Consider the following 16,665-nt stretch of genomic DNA (forward strand, 5'->3'; position numbering starts at 1 on the left):
CTTATAATTCATTTTACTCCTCTTTCCAAAGTGATTTATGCATCTGACTTTCAAACAGTTCATCTAAATCTTCAAATATAGCTCGCACAATATTTCTTCAGAGGAAACATATGCAAATAACCTACTAAATAACTATTTATACATACAATTAGCTGTTGAACATGACAACAGCAACTATGTTTGAAAATTACAGCCATACATTTTTACAAGAGTGGTTCTAAACAGTTCATCTGAATTTTCCTGAGTCATAAAAATGGCAAAGATTAAATGGGAAACCCAGTTCCACTTATCTAAACAGCACATCCTGCCTTCGTACAGGGGGTTGGACTAGATGACCTTTGAAGTCCCTTTTTCCCATTTAATTCTATGATTTTTTCATAGCAGGAAATAATCACATGTGTATGCAGAGTGCAGAATGTTCTAAAATATCTTCTGTGTTTGAGGCTCTGCAAGCTACCTGTGTAATCTGTATTCTTTTTCTGATCTATTTATCCAATCATAACAGGAGTACACTTGTGAATCCTTAGTTCTGTATGCTCAGTCTAGCACAACACTGTTCCCATTACCTAGATGCTGTGTTTATTTTACCTGGCCAAGTGAGACATAGAACTTTCTCATAATTAATTCGTCTTCATCTTCCTCAGGGAGAGGAGGATTTGGTTCTCTTTTCACAATCCAGGGATAATATGCTGTATCTATAATGAAGTTAATACCAGTACTGCTCCATTCTACTTGCGATATCAGTTTAGCTAACCTACAGTTAAAATGTTAGGAGACAAAAGAAGTAGTTCATTTTAAGTATTCATTCACAAATTCATTTGATTTAGCTTTACAATTGACAGTACACCCTAAAAACAAGTTCTTAAGGGTAACTTCATGCTCTACTTTTTATTTTATTCCCCCCCTACTTCAAGTTGGAAACAGCTTTCTTCTTGCTAACTCAGTTTTTCTAGCTACAAGTATGGCTCCAGGTAAAGCTGTAGCTAACAGCTGTTAAGGAAAACCCTTTCCTCTCCTGCCTGGTCTTTGAAAGAAACTCTGGCTTTCCTCAGCTTATGTGGAGAAGGAACCCTACAAGCTCATCTGCAGAACTACTACGGGAGTAAAAATGTTTATCAAAATATTTTGAAAGAAATGCAAAAGCTAGGGGGCTACAATACAAAACAACACCAGGCAATATGTATTAAATGATACCAGAAGACAAAAGGGGGTTGAGCCACAAAGTGGAAGACCCAAGAGCTGCTGTTTTTACATGAAGCTCAGAGCTGCTGTTGCTACATGGAGGTCATTGCAACAGGGAGCAGAGATCTCACCTTCAGCCTGCAAGTGACCATGGACATTTTTCAGTGTCCAGAGAAAGGCACGTGGAAACGGCACAACAGCAGATGGGTCCGTAAAGGAATCACAGAAGATGCATAGCCCACAGAAAACCAGGAGCTTTCCCAGAACCAACCCAACTCAACCCAAGGATGTAAACCATGAGGAAGAAGAAAAGAAATTTGTTAGGTACAATTTACTCCCCCATTCATGTGCTCCTTTTCTCTTAGCTTTCTTCACAGCCCCTAAAACTTCACCCCCATTCCCACTCTGCGATCAGCAGAGTCCTTGTCTCTCAATGGAACAACAGATGTTCTCTTAAAGAAGCTGTTTATTTTAAGAACAGACATTGACAATGCAAAACAAAAAATAACTGAATACTTTAAAGAAAAAAATACATATTTTGTGCAGGCAGAGAAACAAATCTAGTAAAGTAAAAACAAAGCAACTACAATTTCACACATTCCAAATACAAAAACAAGTACAAACTAACACCTGGGCATTCAATTTAAATACCTCAAAGAGACAAAAGAAAGTTTGCAAGTAAATCAGTACAGTAATGGGGAATACATGACTGTAGAAACAACTCAGTAAACTTACTGGATGCAGGTTTTTCAGCTGTAAATATTTTGGTTTTTCAGTAGAAAAAAAAACCCAATTATTTTTGTTTTTCAGTGGGAAAGTCCAAGTCCCAAACAAATTACTTGCAGAATGCAAGGCTTGGATTCATGAAAGAAGTAGAAATTGAATGCTGCTGGCTTGTTGGCTCACTCTTTCAACAGGCTCACAAAGCTGGTCAGTGAGCACAACTCTTCTTCACTTATAGAGCTCCTCTCTTGTTTTCTAGCACAATTTCAGTAACATTTTCATGCAAGCACTAGTTGAGGTTTCCCTGCATGTTCCTCAAAAGAGCAGCCTTTTTTCTCCCACTGAAGTAAGATACTTCCCCATGCCACTACTCAATTGTTAGGTCTTCCTGCATTATGGCTTCCTTTGAACAAACCTTGTTCTACAGAGATCAGATTTCTCATTTCCTTCTAACTGAACGTCACTTCCATGGAGGAATCACCCACAGCAAAATCTTGACATGCAGGAGAGTAAGCTTTATCAATGCCTCAACTAATTCCCACTGTGCGATCAGCACCAAATGCCAGGGAATCAGTTTCCTGGATCAAATTTACAATGCTATTTTGTGTGTTATATTTATTATCAATTCATTAGTATATTTACACATGCCCAAATTTATTCATATTTACTAAGTAACTGTACCATTTGTTTTCACTTCTGAATTTTTAACTTTATCTTCCACTTATCAGTGGCTGCCTCAATTCTGTCCCATTCCATATTTACTCAGTTCCCCTACTTACTTTACACTTTTGTCCCTGTGCCTATCATCACCCCTTGTGTACACTGAATCTTCTGCCTCCACCTCCCAAATGCCAACAGCAATTAGCTAAGGTGTTCCATCATTCTGAAGAAGCAGGCAGCACAGAGGCTCTGGGAACCTCAACTTGCCTTTGTGGAGTCTTTGGTGCCCTCCGAAGTGATAGATGCCTTTTATTATTTAACAATGTTCACTACATTTATCTAGGACCCTTTATATCCAGACCTCCACACCTCATGAGCTTGAACAGTACTACAATATGCTCACAGGCTTAGCTGTCATACTGCTCTGAAGCAGGGCCCTATGTGGTAAAACTTTCTGGGTGTTGGTAATTACTTTCTGATGTCTGCTAGCCCATTAGCAATGTCTGTCTGATTTTTTTAAATCAGTGACATCAACTGAGATTCTGCCTCCACCTGTGCTGAAAGCCTGACCTTCAAAAGTAAGAAAAAGGAATGGACAAGGTAAGACAAACCTGCTCAAGAGTTCTAAGTCCACAGCAAAGAAGATCAGAGAGTGAAAGGTGGGTATGCTTAAAGAAAATCAGGAGGACTTCCTAAGAGCTGCATCAGGAAATGGGCCAAGACATTAAGTTGCTCCCAAAAAGCTTGAAAGAGGCCTATATCCCAGCAGCATTACACTGATTACAAAGTCCTTCCTGAGGCCAACGTGCCATTATGCCCTGCAACACTACCCCATGCACTCAACTCCACAAGAAATAAAGGGGAACTCAGAAGAGCCCACACACACTGATATGTAATCCATGTAGACCAGCCACCATGTGGGCCTTCTGCTTGAACAGTCTGTTATTTAATACTTCATAATAATGCTGTGCAAACCATAATTTATTTTCTTTGCCTTACAGTACCAAGATGTAGTCCCCCACTCAATAACCCCTCATCAGATTCATAGAAATTTATAACAAATCATCACTTGGCCATGTACAGTTTAATTATGAAGTAATGTAAGGCAGCATGCACCCAGTTTGGCTAGGACACACAGTCAATTTTTCTCTTAAGGCCTCCAACTGCACACTGCCTGGATGGACTCTATTAGAGGACCTGCCTTTGTGTCAGGCTGTTCAAATTCAGCAGACAGTCTTTTCATTTCCTCTCTCCACCCTGCTGGTAATGATTATCCCATTTGGTTTGCAAATATTACATAAAACACCATGTGCAGCAACAACAACAATAGGAATATTTGGCTAACTGAGATCCACTCTAGTCATAAGACATCCTAGCAACCCTTTAATCTGCCAAATGCACGTATCCAGCACCTATTCAGACAATAGCTAAAATGTTCCTTGCTCTTGTCCAGCTGCCCAGCGCATGGCTTCATGAGCAAGGCAGTACCTTGGAGAATCACAGCTGTCTGTGAAACCCTACCAAAGTGAATCTGCTGGTCAAGGAAAAAAAGTGTGAAACTTCTCATAAAGTTGTGTATTCATAAAGATGCATCATGAGCTTTCCCTGCCCATGAATGCTAATGTTAGTGAAATTGCTCCAGTGATCCACTAGTGCTTTCATAAGTCCTTCTTGTTCATGTATTCAGATGCAGGAGGAAAGGAATCAGAACTGGGATGCATCCTGTCTATTGCCCCACCATAGTTAGGGAAGCCCACTGAGTCAAACCCATCTATTATTTCTTATCATTGCTCAGTCACAATTCTGTGCAGGAAGACATGCTTAACAGCTCTCTACACCTGGATAACTAACATTTACTTTTCAACAATGAACTGATAACACAGTAGTTGGAAGCTCTCGTTTACATGTCTCTGATAGGCTGGGATGGGCTTGGGACACAGCAACAGGAAGATCTTCCATAATCAAAAATTTGGCAGTCACTGGTGCCTGTCCCAGGCTAGCAGCACCATCAAGTTCTGCCACACAGTGTTTGCTTCACAAGCCGAGAAGTGCTGGTTCACCATATGCACTTGGTCAGTAAGGGCTTTTGGTACCTAGTGACTTTCATTAATTGCCTGCACTATCTTCTTCTGGACTTAATTATTGCTGCAATTGTTTGCAAGCCACTGAGATAATTGTTGAAGTTCCACAAGCTCAGAAGTATCAGTCACTCTGCATCTAAAACCAGCCATGGGAACTCTACTGATATGTCCAACATTCATTCTTCCGACAGCAAAATGTCAGAGAGACTGAAAACTATGTAAGGAAGATCAAATTATGGGATGAGACAAAAAGAACCATGAAACTTTTGAAAAACAGCATAAAAATAGACTAAATTTTAGGAGGGAAGCACAGGTTTTCTTGGAATTTGACTCTCCAGTCCTGCAAGACTGAGAAGAGAGCTAGTAGCTCACAATGCAATGGAGCCTGGTAGATAGCAGTAAAGTAAGCTCTAGGAAGCCTCTTCATAGGACTGTATACTTTTTGCCAATACAACCTGCTGTGAGAATGCACTTTGCCAGCTAAGACACCCAATTGTGATCACCATCTTACTGAAACAGATCTAAGCTGGCATAAATTTTACCAGTAAACATTTCTAATGTGGACTATAGCTATAGATGGAAGAATTCTCCCAAAAGTGAGGCTCAGTATATATTAGGTTTGAGCCATGGAGTCTGTCTCTGAGTTCAATGCCAAATCTAAACTTCCCCAGTTTTTGATCATGGCAGAGTTCAGACCTGATGCGCTGTGTCAGGTTCAACTCTTTTCTCCTCTCCTCTCTTACCTCTGTTCATGTTGTTTAGCTCAGCTTTGAACATTGACTACAATAGGAATTGAGCATGTGCTTAAAATTTAATTCCATGTACAGCAAAAGCCGCGTTATCCAGTACCTTACAAACTGGCAAGCTCTATTAACTGGCATGCCAGTCAACGCGGCAAAAGTGAAACCGCAACTGCCCACTGTGGCACATCCGGTTTCACCGAGCCCCCATGGCCCAGGGCATAGCAGCCTGTCCCCAGTGTGCCTGTTCCCCGGCACCCTGATGTGGCAGGAGGGGCAGCGGTGCACCGGACGCAGCAGGAGGGGCAGAGGCCCAAACAGGCAAAGACGCCTGTTTGGGCCTCTCAGGTAACCGGCATATTTGGTTATCTGGCACCCCCCCCCATTCTCCATGGGTGCTGGATAACAAAGCTTTTGCTGTAATTATATTTTGTTTGAACACAAAAATCGCTTGCCACATCAGAAGACCAAATCTACTAACGTTCTAGGAAGCTTATACATGCACATTACTGTAAGGAAGGTACAGCTTTCCTTTGATTTACTATCCTTTGTAAATTTTTCCCTCCGATGTACAAATCATCTTCAGTATCTTGCATATGGTTGCAGTTCCTACAAACATTTAAAAATGCAAACTGAATATAAAGACACTCTACATGATTATTTTGTATTATTTTACCACAGATACTAATTCATAGTACATTTACTCTGCAGTAAGGAGGAAGTTAGGGTGGCATCTTAGACATTAACTGGTTCAGAGAGCTGTGAGCTTTTGTAGGAGATAGCCTACTTCATCAAGTGCTATGAACAGAATGGAAAGACAGAATAGTCTGTCCTTTCTAGACAAGTTCCTCTACTTCAGATCATTCATTTACAATAACTAGACACTGGTGTGCGTGCAAGAGCAAGAGACTTGCAACCTCTGTGGAATATAGATAGTTACACATAGATAAATACCAGTAGTATTCTCTAGCAGGCTAATATGGTATGTAATTTCTGGACAAGAAAAATTACTGAGTGAAAAAGGAACAAAATAAAAATACTATTTATTTCATTTTAACCAAACTAAGTCATTAAAATGAAATGGGTTAAACAAAACAAAATGCTCCAGAAAATGCCTTAAGTGAAGTGTCAAGATGAATTACACACAGGAGAAAAATAAACAAATTTAACATTTGAATTTACATTAGAGACTGCAATACCTGTATTCAAAGTAACAATCACTTTCTAGAAATGCTGGAAGTCTTTCTTTCTTAATCCACTGAATTCCCTGCTCTCGATCAAGGCACTATTAAAAGAAAGAAAGACCAAGCATCCATGTTAATCTTAACTTCCTCTGGTTTTACTTGTCACATACTTAACTGATAGGATACTTTGTAGTAAGACAATCCCTTTCCCCCACCACACACAGGTCACCCAGCTGAGTAAATTAGTTTATCTTCTTATAAATAGTTGAGAAAGCCTGGTTTTGATCTCACTTGAACCTGCATAAATAGAAGCATTTCAACTTAAGACAAGAAAGCAAATGAAAGAATGAATTAGGCCTGTAATGTACAATTTAATGTGCCAATTAGAATATCAGCTGCCCATAAGTTATCTGTAATGTGAAATAGAGAACGTGGCAGACACTACCAGCAGTAAACTATTAACAATAGTCAGCATTTTTCTTGATATTCTTGAGGAGTGAAGAAGCAATTAAATGGTCTTAATCTATTCCCCAACAGCAGAAAAACTGTAGCTATTAAAAAGAACAACAACAACAAAAATTTAAAAAGCATAAAAATAAACCTATTAACAAACTACAGCTTTCTCTTAAATCAGTTGTAGGCTAAGTTAGTTCTGTTGACTTAGTGAAATTATTCCTGATTTATGCCAGCCTAAGTGAGAGAAATCTGAGGTCCACAGAATCTCACTACTGGCTCTGTAAGAAATGAATCTGAGACAAAGCACCACCAACAAATGTATACATTCTTAAGAACTAAGCTTTCATTTATTTGAGGAGTATTTTTCTTTTTAGTGACCTGGTTGCTGGGGAAATTGAATTCCTGCGAGAATAAAATCCTCTACTTGTCCACAAAAAGGAGTAAAGGACAGGCAGTATTGATATTGTAGCTCTTTGCTACCCCAGGCAATCAGTACATATGGGCTTGAACTTACATTTTCTTTCTATGATCTAGTATTTCATAAAGGGTAAGGGTTATTTCTGCTTCATATGCATCTCTAGAGGATTAAAAAATCTAAACTACTTTGCAAAGTAGGTGGTTTCATTTAAGTAGAAGAAAATATATCAAAATATGGAAAGCTTATGTTGGCTGTGGGTCAGATAGTGTAATTTGTGGAGATGAAGACTAATTAGTCTCCATGCTATAGTATGTGCCTCTTTTGGTAACTGATAAGTTTTTGGAAATATAGAAGTTGTCTCTTTATTTTGGCCAATTTCTCTAGATGTAAGAAAAATATTTGCAATTTGTATGTACCAATGGAAACATGTCCCAGTTTTTTTATCAGTTATTCATAATATGTTTATGTCTGAGTAAATGCTATGCAAAATTAATTATATATTAGCTGGAGGAAAAGAACACCCAGAAAAAGAGATCTAAATGTAATCCAGTAGATTTTGTTACCTTTGTTACCAGGGTTAGCCGTAGGCCTTGCTGGGACCCAATCCAGCAAAGCTTTTAGCACGTGTTTAGCTTTAAGCTTGTGGATAGTCTCATAGTCTGCTCATGTGACTGAAGTTAAGTGCTTTGCTGGACTGGAAAGTAAGAGGTTCAAAACCTGATCTGATTTCCTTTTCCACCTGTGACTGATTCTCTCCCCTTCAGCATATGCCTGTCATTATATAATTCACCCTCTGGTTGATTCTTAACTGACCATAGCTTAACATACACATATTCCCACATCTGCAACTTGCAAGCATGCCTCCCTCCCCCCTTGTTTGCTTGTCGATCTTCACAGGCTGGGAGGATGGTGAGGATAGAGAAAAAGAACATAAGAGGTATTCCTCAGATTACATCTGCCTAAATTCAGACTGGTTCTCATTGCAAACAGGATGGATGTTAAGACTCACAGTGAAGCCAAAGTCATATAAGATGCTTTTTACAAACAAACAATTCTCATTCTTGCCTCTTGAACAAGGTTATAAGCAGTCAGCTGAGCAAGAAGGAACAAAGAGTGAAAAATCAAATTCCACTCTGATCTGAACTGAACTAATGGAAGCAAGTGGTAAGGAATCACTATGAGTGAGATGTGACCATGACTGCTGGCATGACAAAATCGATGTGGCTGACTTCTGGTACTTTGTACAGATATGGTACTGACTTTTGGCATGCTAATATGATAGGCATGGCTTTAATGTATGGTGTCACAGATGTTAAGCAGAAGTTGATGGGGCATCCAAATCACCCATCCAGTAAACTAGAAAGCTGAAACAAGGTATAAAATGCCAAAAGTGCTAAAAATGCACTGATGTATACCACAAAGGTCATGGTGCTTCCCTTCTGTGGAAAACCTCATGGAAAGAAGAAACACTCCTAAGGCTCTGAGAGATGGGGTTTTTTTGTAGTTTTACAAAGGCTGTAGTACCACAAAAACTAAAGCACTATGGGCAACCATATATTCAAAGACCACTGGCCGAAAGACAACAACATTGCCACAAAAGGCACGCTGTCTAGCCTTGGGAGTTGGTCTTTGGCTCACCCAGCCTTCAGTGAAGTCTGTCAACTGACAGGCTTCACCATGAACTCTTGCCACCATGACCACAATATCTGGCTGGCAGATGGCCAGAGCCCTGTAGCCTCCAACTGCTTGCCACCTGCACATTTACAGGTCTGGGAGGCACCCAAAGCCAGCCATTCTCCCTCTCTCTTGGAGGTGGGAGAAGAGGAGTAGGCAACTGGTGGGCAGCCTGAGACCTGAGTACTTTCCAACTAGGCATTTCTAGGTCTTAGACTCCCAACCTGTCTGGAATTTTAAAGAGTCTATGGGCAGCCCAAGAGCCCTTTAAAGTTCATGGCTCTCCTGCTGCCCGAGAGTGGAGAGTGCCACTGCCCAGGCATTCTCCACCCTCAGGAATCTCAAGAACGCTTTCAATTTAATGGAGGTCAGGCAGTTCAGGAGTCCTATAAAGTTTTCGATGTTTGAGCTTCCTGAGAGCTGGCATTCTCCTCCATTCCACCCCAAGGCAGCCTTTGCCACCACTGCAACAATGGTGAGGCAAACTGCAAGCTCCCTGACAACTTGCTGTTTGGCGGGTTGTCAGAGAATAAGATGCTCTCTCTCCCTCCTGCCTCCCTCTTGGAGTGGGGAAGGAGGAGCAGGGTATGATGGGATAGTGAAGGATTGGAGACCTGATCAGATGTTAAATTTGTTCTGGCAAGACAAAGATGTTGTCTGAAGCAGCACCTTCTTTGTCATGAATCTGCTATTTTTGTGGCAATTTTTTAACATCTGGCATGTTACAGTTTGTCTTGGTAAACTTGAATATAGCCTATAATAAACATCATGTCTGTCATTAAATAACTTGGGCCCTTACATAACATAAAATAGGGCAGTACTGTCCCCTCCCAACTCACATGAGAGGAAATACTAGGTGGGGAAGGTTAGGGATATGGAGCCCAAGAATGCACAGGGAAGCTCAGCCAAAACCCCACAAACCCTAAGACGTGACAGAGAAAGATATATTCAGCTCTTCAATTCCACTGAGATCAATGCAGCTAGTTATTTCAAGGCAGTGATTCTTAATCACTTTTTGGTAGTCAACCTGACCTTTCTATGTCAAACCTCATTACATTGTGGCCACCATTACTTACTGATTCAGCTATTGGCACTTGTGAAATTAGCACATCTAATTTTAGTTAGACTAAAACTAGCTTCCCTTTCTGTGTGATCTCAAATAAGCCATTCCAAGAAGCAATCACTTAGAATGCTGAAAAACTTTCTTCCATTGTGCCCTTTGACCAGTTTTTCAGTAAGCAGTGAAAGTCCCCTATTTTTAGCATTGTGGTAAATTTTGCTTCCTTTTTGCCCTCTCTCAGCATTGGACATTCACTTTTCTTTTTGATCTGGAAGCCAGTAATATAGCCCCATTAATATTCTTACAATCTGATACTTGAGATTTGTATTGGCATTGACTCAACTATGTGGGTCTCTCTAGTTAAGATCTGTATTTTTCTAGATTCTATGGAATCCCTTAGATGTGGTTTTACTCTTTCTCCTCTTTAACCAAAGTATTTTTCCTGTATAGTTACTAGCAAAGTATTACAGTATCCTGTTATAGTTCACCTTCCATCATGGGCAAGCATACCTGCTTCACAATGATTATGTTTAACAAAGCAGAGATGCAATCAACTACAGCTCCTTGATTTTCCTCCTCCCTGGCCATGGCATAGGTTGATGGCTGATTAGTTCCAAAACACAGTAAACAAGCATGACGAACCTACAGCACATGCAGTTTCTGCATGTGGCACTCAGCAACTCAGAGAGGGGCCAGGCAGCACAGTGGTAGAGGGACCAGAAAGCAGAGCATCAGATCCAGTGGGGAGCACAGGGCACGGAACATAAAGAAGATGCCCACCAGGAATGGAGATACCCAGGATGCTCATAGAACATAAAGAAGATGCCCACCTGATGCCCACCAGATCAGGCAGGGGAAAAGGATCAGAATGACACTCAGGGAAGGTGAGGGATAAGTTGGGGCATGCCTGCCAAAAAAAGGTTGCCCTCCACTGCCCTAAGACATTAGAACAGTTTTGAATGGTGTCTACTGGAGTCACATAACTTCCTTGATCATATCACACTAGCATAAGTGAATAAATCAAGTACCACAGCCTGCTGAAATGTATTTTTCTTCTGCAAAAGTACAATTTAAAGGAAAACTCCAAGGACTCCTTATAAAGCCATCTGTACTCTCTTGTATTCTCTAAGATGTTTACAGTTAATATTGACTTCATTTCTATTCTAAAACAAAAGACAGAGCCACTAAAGCAAGCAGAGTAAAATATTACAGCTGGTAGTGGCTACACAACATCAGGAGAAGAAGGTTTCCCTGAAATCTATTCTATCTTCCAAAACATCCACTTAGCTAAGTCAGTTCTTGCTTGCCAGAATTAGTGACTTATGCTAGTTTTACCCATCAGTGCTAACGGGAGTTAAATATGCAAGTCTTCTGAGAACTAATAGAAGAGACCCATGCATATTGCCAGACCATGAATGAGCTCACAGCCACACAACTGCTAGGCACAAGTTAAGGCAGAAGACTGAGATGCATTAGTTTCAATCAATTTGTATATTCCAAGGATCACCAGTAAACTAATTGTTGTCGTAATATTGGTGAGCAACATTTTTTCCTTAATATTAAAAAGCTTCAGGCCACAAAACTAAATTCTAGTCTAAAAGATGTACAAATGCAGTTAAATTCACTTGTATGAGACACATAGTGATCTGAGGGCATAATTTGGCTCATTGTAGTATTTTCCTAATACTGTACAAATGAACATTTTTCCCCAAGCTAGCAAGTCAAACACAACAGTAACTGCTGTCAAAATGTCTACAAAAACATTTAAATAAAAGGCAGTGGACAGAACATGCTTACCATAATCCTGTAATTTGGGTTAATATTTGGGTCTGAAGAAGCACTGCTCTTTTTGGAGAACTGCCCATCATTCTTTGCCTTCCTTGTAACATTGTAAATGGGATTTGGAGGTTTTTGAGCATGCAGTATTTTTTTAAGCTGGCTTTCCAGGAGCAGAGGGGTGTCATTAATTACTTCAAAAATCCCAAAATCAGGATTAAATTTAACCGGCTGTGCAAAGGTCTGCAAAAGAAATTTTTGAAAAGTTATAATAAGGAAACTTTCATTTGAGAAGTCCTGTTTCTGCAGTATAAAAGCACCCTACAGAACAGAATCTGGTATAAATAGGTTTCCTTCTCCTTCATTTCAGGACTTCTGCTCACAGCATACTTGCCCCTCTCTTTTCATTGTAAGGTTTTCCAATACAGGTTTCCCTCGCTTTATGCTGTACAGGCGTTCCTGGAAAACAGCGCATAACTCAAATTCGCATAAAGGGAACCCACTTTACAATGTAACAAATAGGGTTACGTTCCAAGACCTCCACTGTACTGACCCCCAGACCCGTTTCTATCACTTCTACAAGACAATTTTGGTACTCACCAACAGTAGACAGTACACACAAGCACAAGGCACTATCATAATGGGGATGGCAACTACAAAAACACGTGTTGCAGAAAACGAGCAAGGAGCACAGATCCACACAGGAGACTATAGTTTGGTGTGTGTCACTCCCACAGTGAACCACACAAAGCAGCTGGCTGCGGACTTCCACCACACCGATCGCATAAGAGTGAGTTTACCTCGCATATAACGAATTTTATTTATTTATTTATTTATTTTAAAGGCCTATGGCCTCATATTAAATCAAAAACTTAGCAAGAGTCAAGACCAATATTCCCATATCAAGTATTACCATATATTGCCAATTCAATTAGGGACTGTATGACCTATGTACAACAGTTCCAATCCCATCTTCAGCTATGTACATGCAACTTCTGTCAACTTCACATACACGTGCATACCTAAAAGCAGAGTAGAAGCATGTGCATACCCAAAAGCAATCATTAGTTTTTTCTGTCTTTTTTTTTTTACTGTAAACCAAAACTAATAATTTTGCATTCAAACTTCAAGAAATGATGATTATGAAGGTTGTATAAAACATTCAAACAGTTCACTATGAAGTTGGAGGCATTCTGCTTTAAGAAAAAAAATCATAAAAAAATCATAAAAATGAGAAGACAAAAACTTGAAGTGGCCTTTTTTCCCCACACAATAATATTAATTGAATTTAGTCTCTTTTTGTGAGATCCTGTTTCATTTCACACCAGTATAAATCCAAAGTAACTACACTGAAATCAAGCACTTTTGTTGCTTCTCCAACTGCCCACAATTTAGCAATAATGAGATGCCCAAAACTTAACACACTATTCAAGTCTGGTTACACTAGACTAATGAAAAAGCTCTATGATAGTTCTTTCATATCCTGCAATATCTTTATGTAGAGGCCCTGAACCACCAAAGTACTTTAGCATGTGATTAAATTAAGCATAAATAGCTCCTATGCCTTTCAGGATTTATTTGATCAGAACTAAACACCCCAGAACTTTATTGGCCAGGTTGGCTGCCTGATTTTACCATAGTCATATCTAATTTTCTGTATGCTGTCACCCCTGTGTCTTTTTCGCATTAATACTTTCCAGGTTTTTGTGGACTTCATGCTTTTTTCTATAGAAGTACTAAGGTGCAATTTTAAGACTGGGTTTGGTTTGGGTTTTTTCAGTATTATGTATTTACTCTCCTATGTTCAGAATGCCTCCCAACTTAATAACTGCAAATTTATTTTACTTTCATGCTTAATTTTTATAAATTCCTGACTTTGAGTGATTAAGCCTTCATAATGCTTACATTAAATAAATGTATTATTTAATTTCCTACGCTTTATGAAAAGGGGAAGGGAAAGAAAAAAAATAAAAAGCAGGACTCGTTTGCAGAAAAAAGCAAACAAGGCATGTAAATTCCATAATCTGGAACTATTTGACTAGACATTACTAGATTATTTTAGTTCTATGGTATTTAAATTGAAAGCTAACCAAAGACAACATTAATTTATCACTCATATCTACTTTTACTCAATCTCTAGTAACTCAGTTCTAGGTCTAGATTTTTCAATATGCTTTCTAATTAACCAAACAAAAAACATCTGGCAACTTTAATGTAGTGAAACAGATGCCAATGACAACTTTTAAATATGAACTGTACTGTCATTTTGGATGTCTGACCACAAATCATTTACAAGACACATCTACTAATAGAATGAAAGAAGTAAGACTTCAAATAATGCATATTAGACCAAAAACAGATACATTAATCTAAGATGCATTTTTCTGACACCAGATTTAACATGTACACACACACACACACACTCAGCCAGAAAACTGTACTAAACAGATCATTTCATCAGCACCTCAAAGAGAAACATCTCAGAATAAAGGGGAAGGAAGCTTTTACTCCTTAGTTAAATAAAATTACAACAGATTCCTTTGTGAAAGTGTGTACTATAATAATTTTACAGATATGACAAAATATGCAGTAAATCCAGACCTACTCTTTACTCAAAACCCTTCCAAGAAAAAAGAAAAGGTAAAATTTGAAATGTAAATTTTGGCCTGGTTTAGCCATTCTTGCAGAACACTCTTCTGCTTTGGCAAGCCATAAATTTTGCTGAGAACTAAAATACACTAGATGTGACCAATATATTCCAGTATGCAGGACTTTCATTCAGTTTTAGAAAAGTCACTAAGCAAAGTACAGACAAGCAAATGCTGTTTTCACACTGCTGTATGGGAGATATCTTAATAAGTAAACATTCAGACATAAATGGTTGACAGCAAAATAACTTCTCAGATGTTAAATGCAAACAGCTGAATATGTTTTTGGACGAAGAACAAATCAAATATAGTGTTCAGAAACCTATGAGCGATCAAATTAATTGTAGTGGTGGCCAATGTTCCTATTTCCTCCCAAAACAGAATACAAAACAGCATCTCTCTCCATGTTCCTAGGATATTGCGCATTTCTCTCTATGGGTCATGGCTTTATAGCTGTCAAATGTACTTAAATTCATTCAAGAATTCTCCTATATTCACCACACCCCATGGAGAGTCATCCAACCTGGCCCCCAAAAACTGAATGAGGACACTGCAACTGTCAGAAGGCCCTGACCAGGCAGAAAATAAGTGGAATAGAGGAAGTTAAATAGCTTTGAGAATCTAGTGCGAAATTCTGTCTATATGTAAGTCAATGGCAAAACTCTTTTTGATTTCAACAGTGCCAAGATTTCACCCCAACCATAAATAAGGACTAAGTTACAAGCAAACATCTCAGATCTCAATAACATAGAAGAAATGCTCCTTCTTTGTCTGTCAGTCAGTCTACTCTCAGTATATTTGTACACATTCAAATAATCTGGGAAAATTCTTTCAGGTTTGTCCTCCTGGTAGAGAAAAATACTCAGAGCCATATGTACAGATATTTGATTGCTGAGGCCCTGATGAGTAGAGAGTTTGCAGAGCTGATGCTGTGCTGTCAAAGGCACTGCCCTGTGCACACATCTCAGCTTGCTCATCAAGCTCCCTTAGTTTAACCCAGGAACAGATGGCAGAAGGCACCCCTGATTGGCTGACCCAGACTGCCCATGGTCAGCCTGTGTTCCCCTACAGCACAACATGCGGATTGTGAAGGGGTGTACTTCGCTCCCTGCTGAAGCATCAAAGTCCAGCAAGCAACACGCTGTCTCCCTGGGTGGAAAAAGGAGGGAATGCTGGAGGGCTATGTTCTCTTCTGAGAGAAACTACAGCATGTACAGTCATTCATTTTCCTGGGAGAAACTCTCCTGGCTGCGATTTAACCCTGGTTGTTGCCCATTTTTTTTATTCCTGGAGCAGCCATTTTTACCCTAGGAGGAATAGCCTGAATATCTGTATACTTTGGTTGCTCCTGGGAGAGTAGGATACACACACACAGGGGGAGGGGGGATGCAGGCTTGGCTCACTCCAGGCGGAAGGGAACAAGCGGCAGCAGGTCATAGCCCCCACTCCCAGAGCTGTTGCACACACATCCTGTGCTTTCCATACCAGCTGGCAAGCAGCAGCAGAGCAGAGCCCCCACTCCCAGTGCTGATGCAAACGTGAAGCACTGGGAGCGGGTACTATGCTTTGCTGCTGCTCGGAGCAAGTTGCGCCTGCATTGCACCTCCCCACTGTGCTGGATGGGCAAGCGGCAGCAGGGCATAACCCCCGTGGCTCCCCCCACCGGGGCAGAAGTAGGCACAGCCAAAGGAACTGTGAGAGAAGCCCGCATGGCTGCCCTCCCTGGCCCCATCCCTCGCCCAGGCTAGCCTTCCAGCACTTAAAACAAAAAAAAGCACTCACTGGCTCTGGCAGTGGTGATCAGGGCCTCTGAGGGCTCATGGCAGAGCCCCTACGCGCAGCACGGGGCAGTGGGGATCACCCCCCACCTGGCACCCGCGCAGCAGCTGCCCCATGGCACGAGTGCAGTGCAGCTCGACAGGGTGACACGCGCTGTCTAGGAGCTGGAGCGGCTCCACGTGTCAGCCGGAGTCGGGCACCACTCAGCCCCAGTGGCCCCAGGTCCCAAACAGCAGGCAGCACCCTGCCAAGCCATGCAGCACCAATGCGACGCGACAGCTGCC

General features: G+C 40.5%; 1 protein-coding gene across 1 annotated transcript in view; it reads right to left on the minus strand.

Annotated features, from left to right (window-relative positions):
- Window positions 1-16,665, minus strand: part of RGS22 (regulator of G protein signaling 22) — a 106,316-nt gene that overhangs the window by 59,274 nt on the left and 30,377 nt on the right. The window contains exons 5-7 of the mRNA XM_025210727.1: window positions 11,976-12,197; window positions 6,586-6,671; window positions 589-754 (exon numbers count right to left, since the gene is read on the minus strand). Of these exons, the coding sequence (XP_025066512.1) occupies window positions 589-754; window positions 6,586-6,671; window positions 11,976-12,197 (474 nt within the window). The remainder of the gene's footprint in view (window positions 1-588; window positions 755-6,585; window positions 6,672-11,975; window positions 12,198-16,665) is intronic.

The sequence above is a fragment of the Alligator sinensis genome, unplaced genomic scaffold, assembly GCF_000455745.1.
Source record: "Alligator sinensis unplaced genomic scaffold, ASM45574v1 scaffold974_2, whole genome shotgun sequence".
NCBI lineage: Eukaryota > Metazoa > Chordata > Crocodylia > Alligatoridae > Alligator > Alligator sinensis.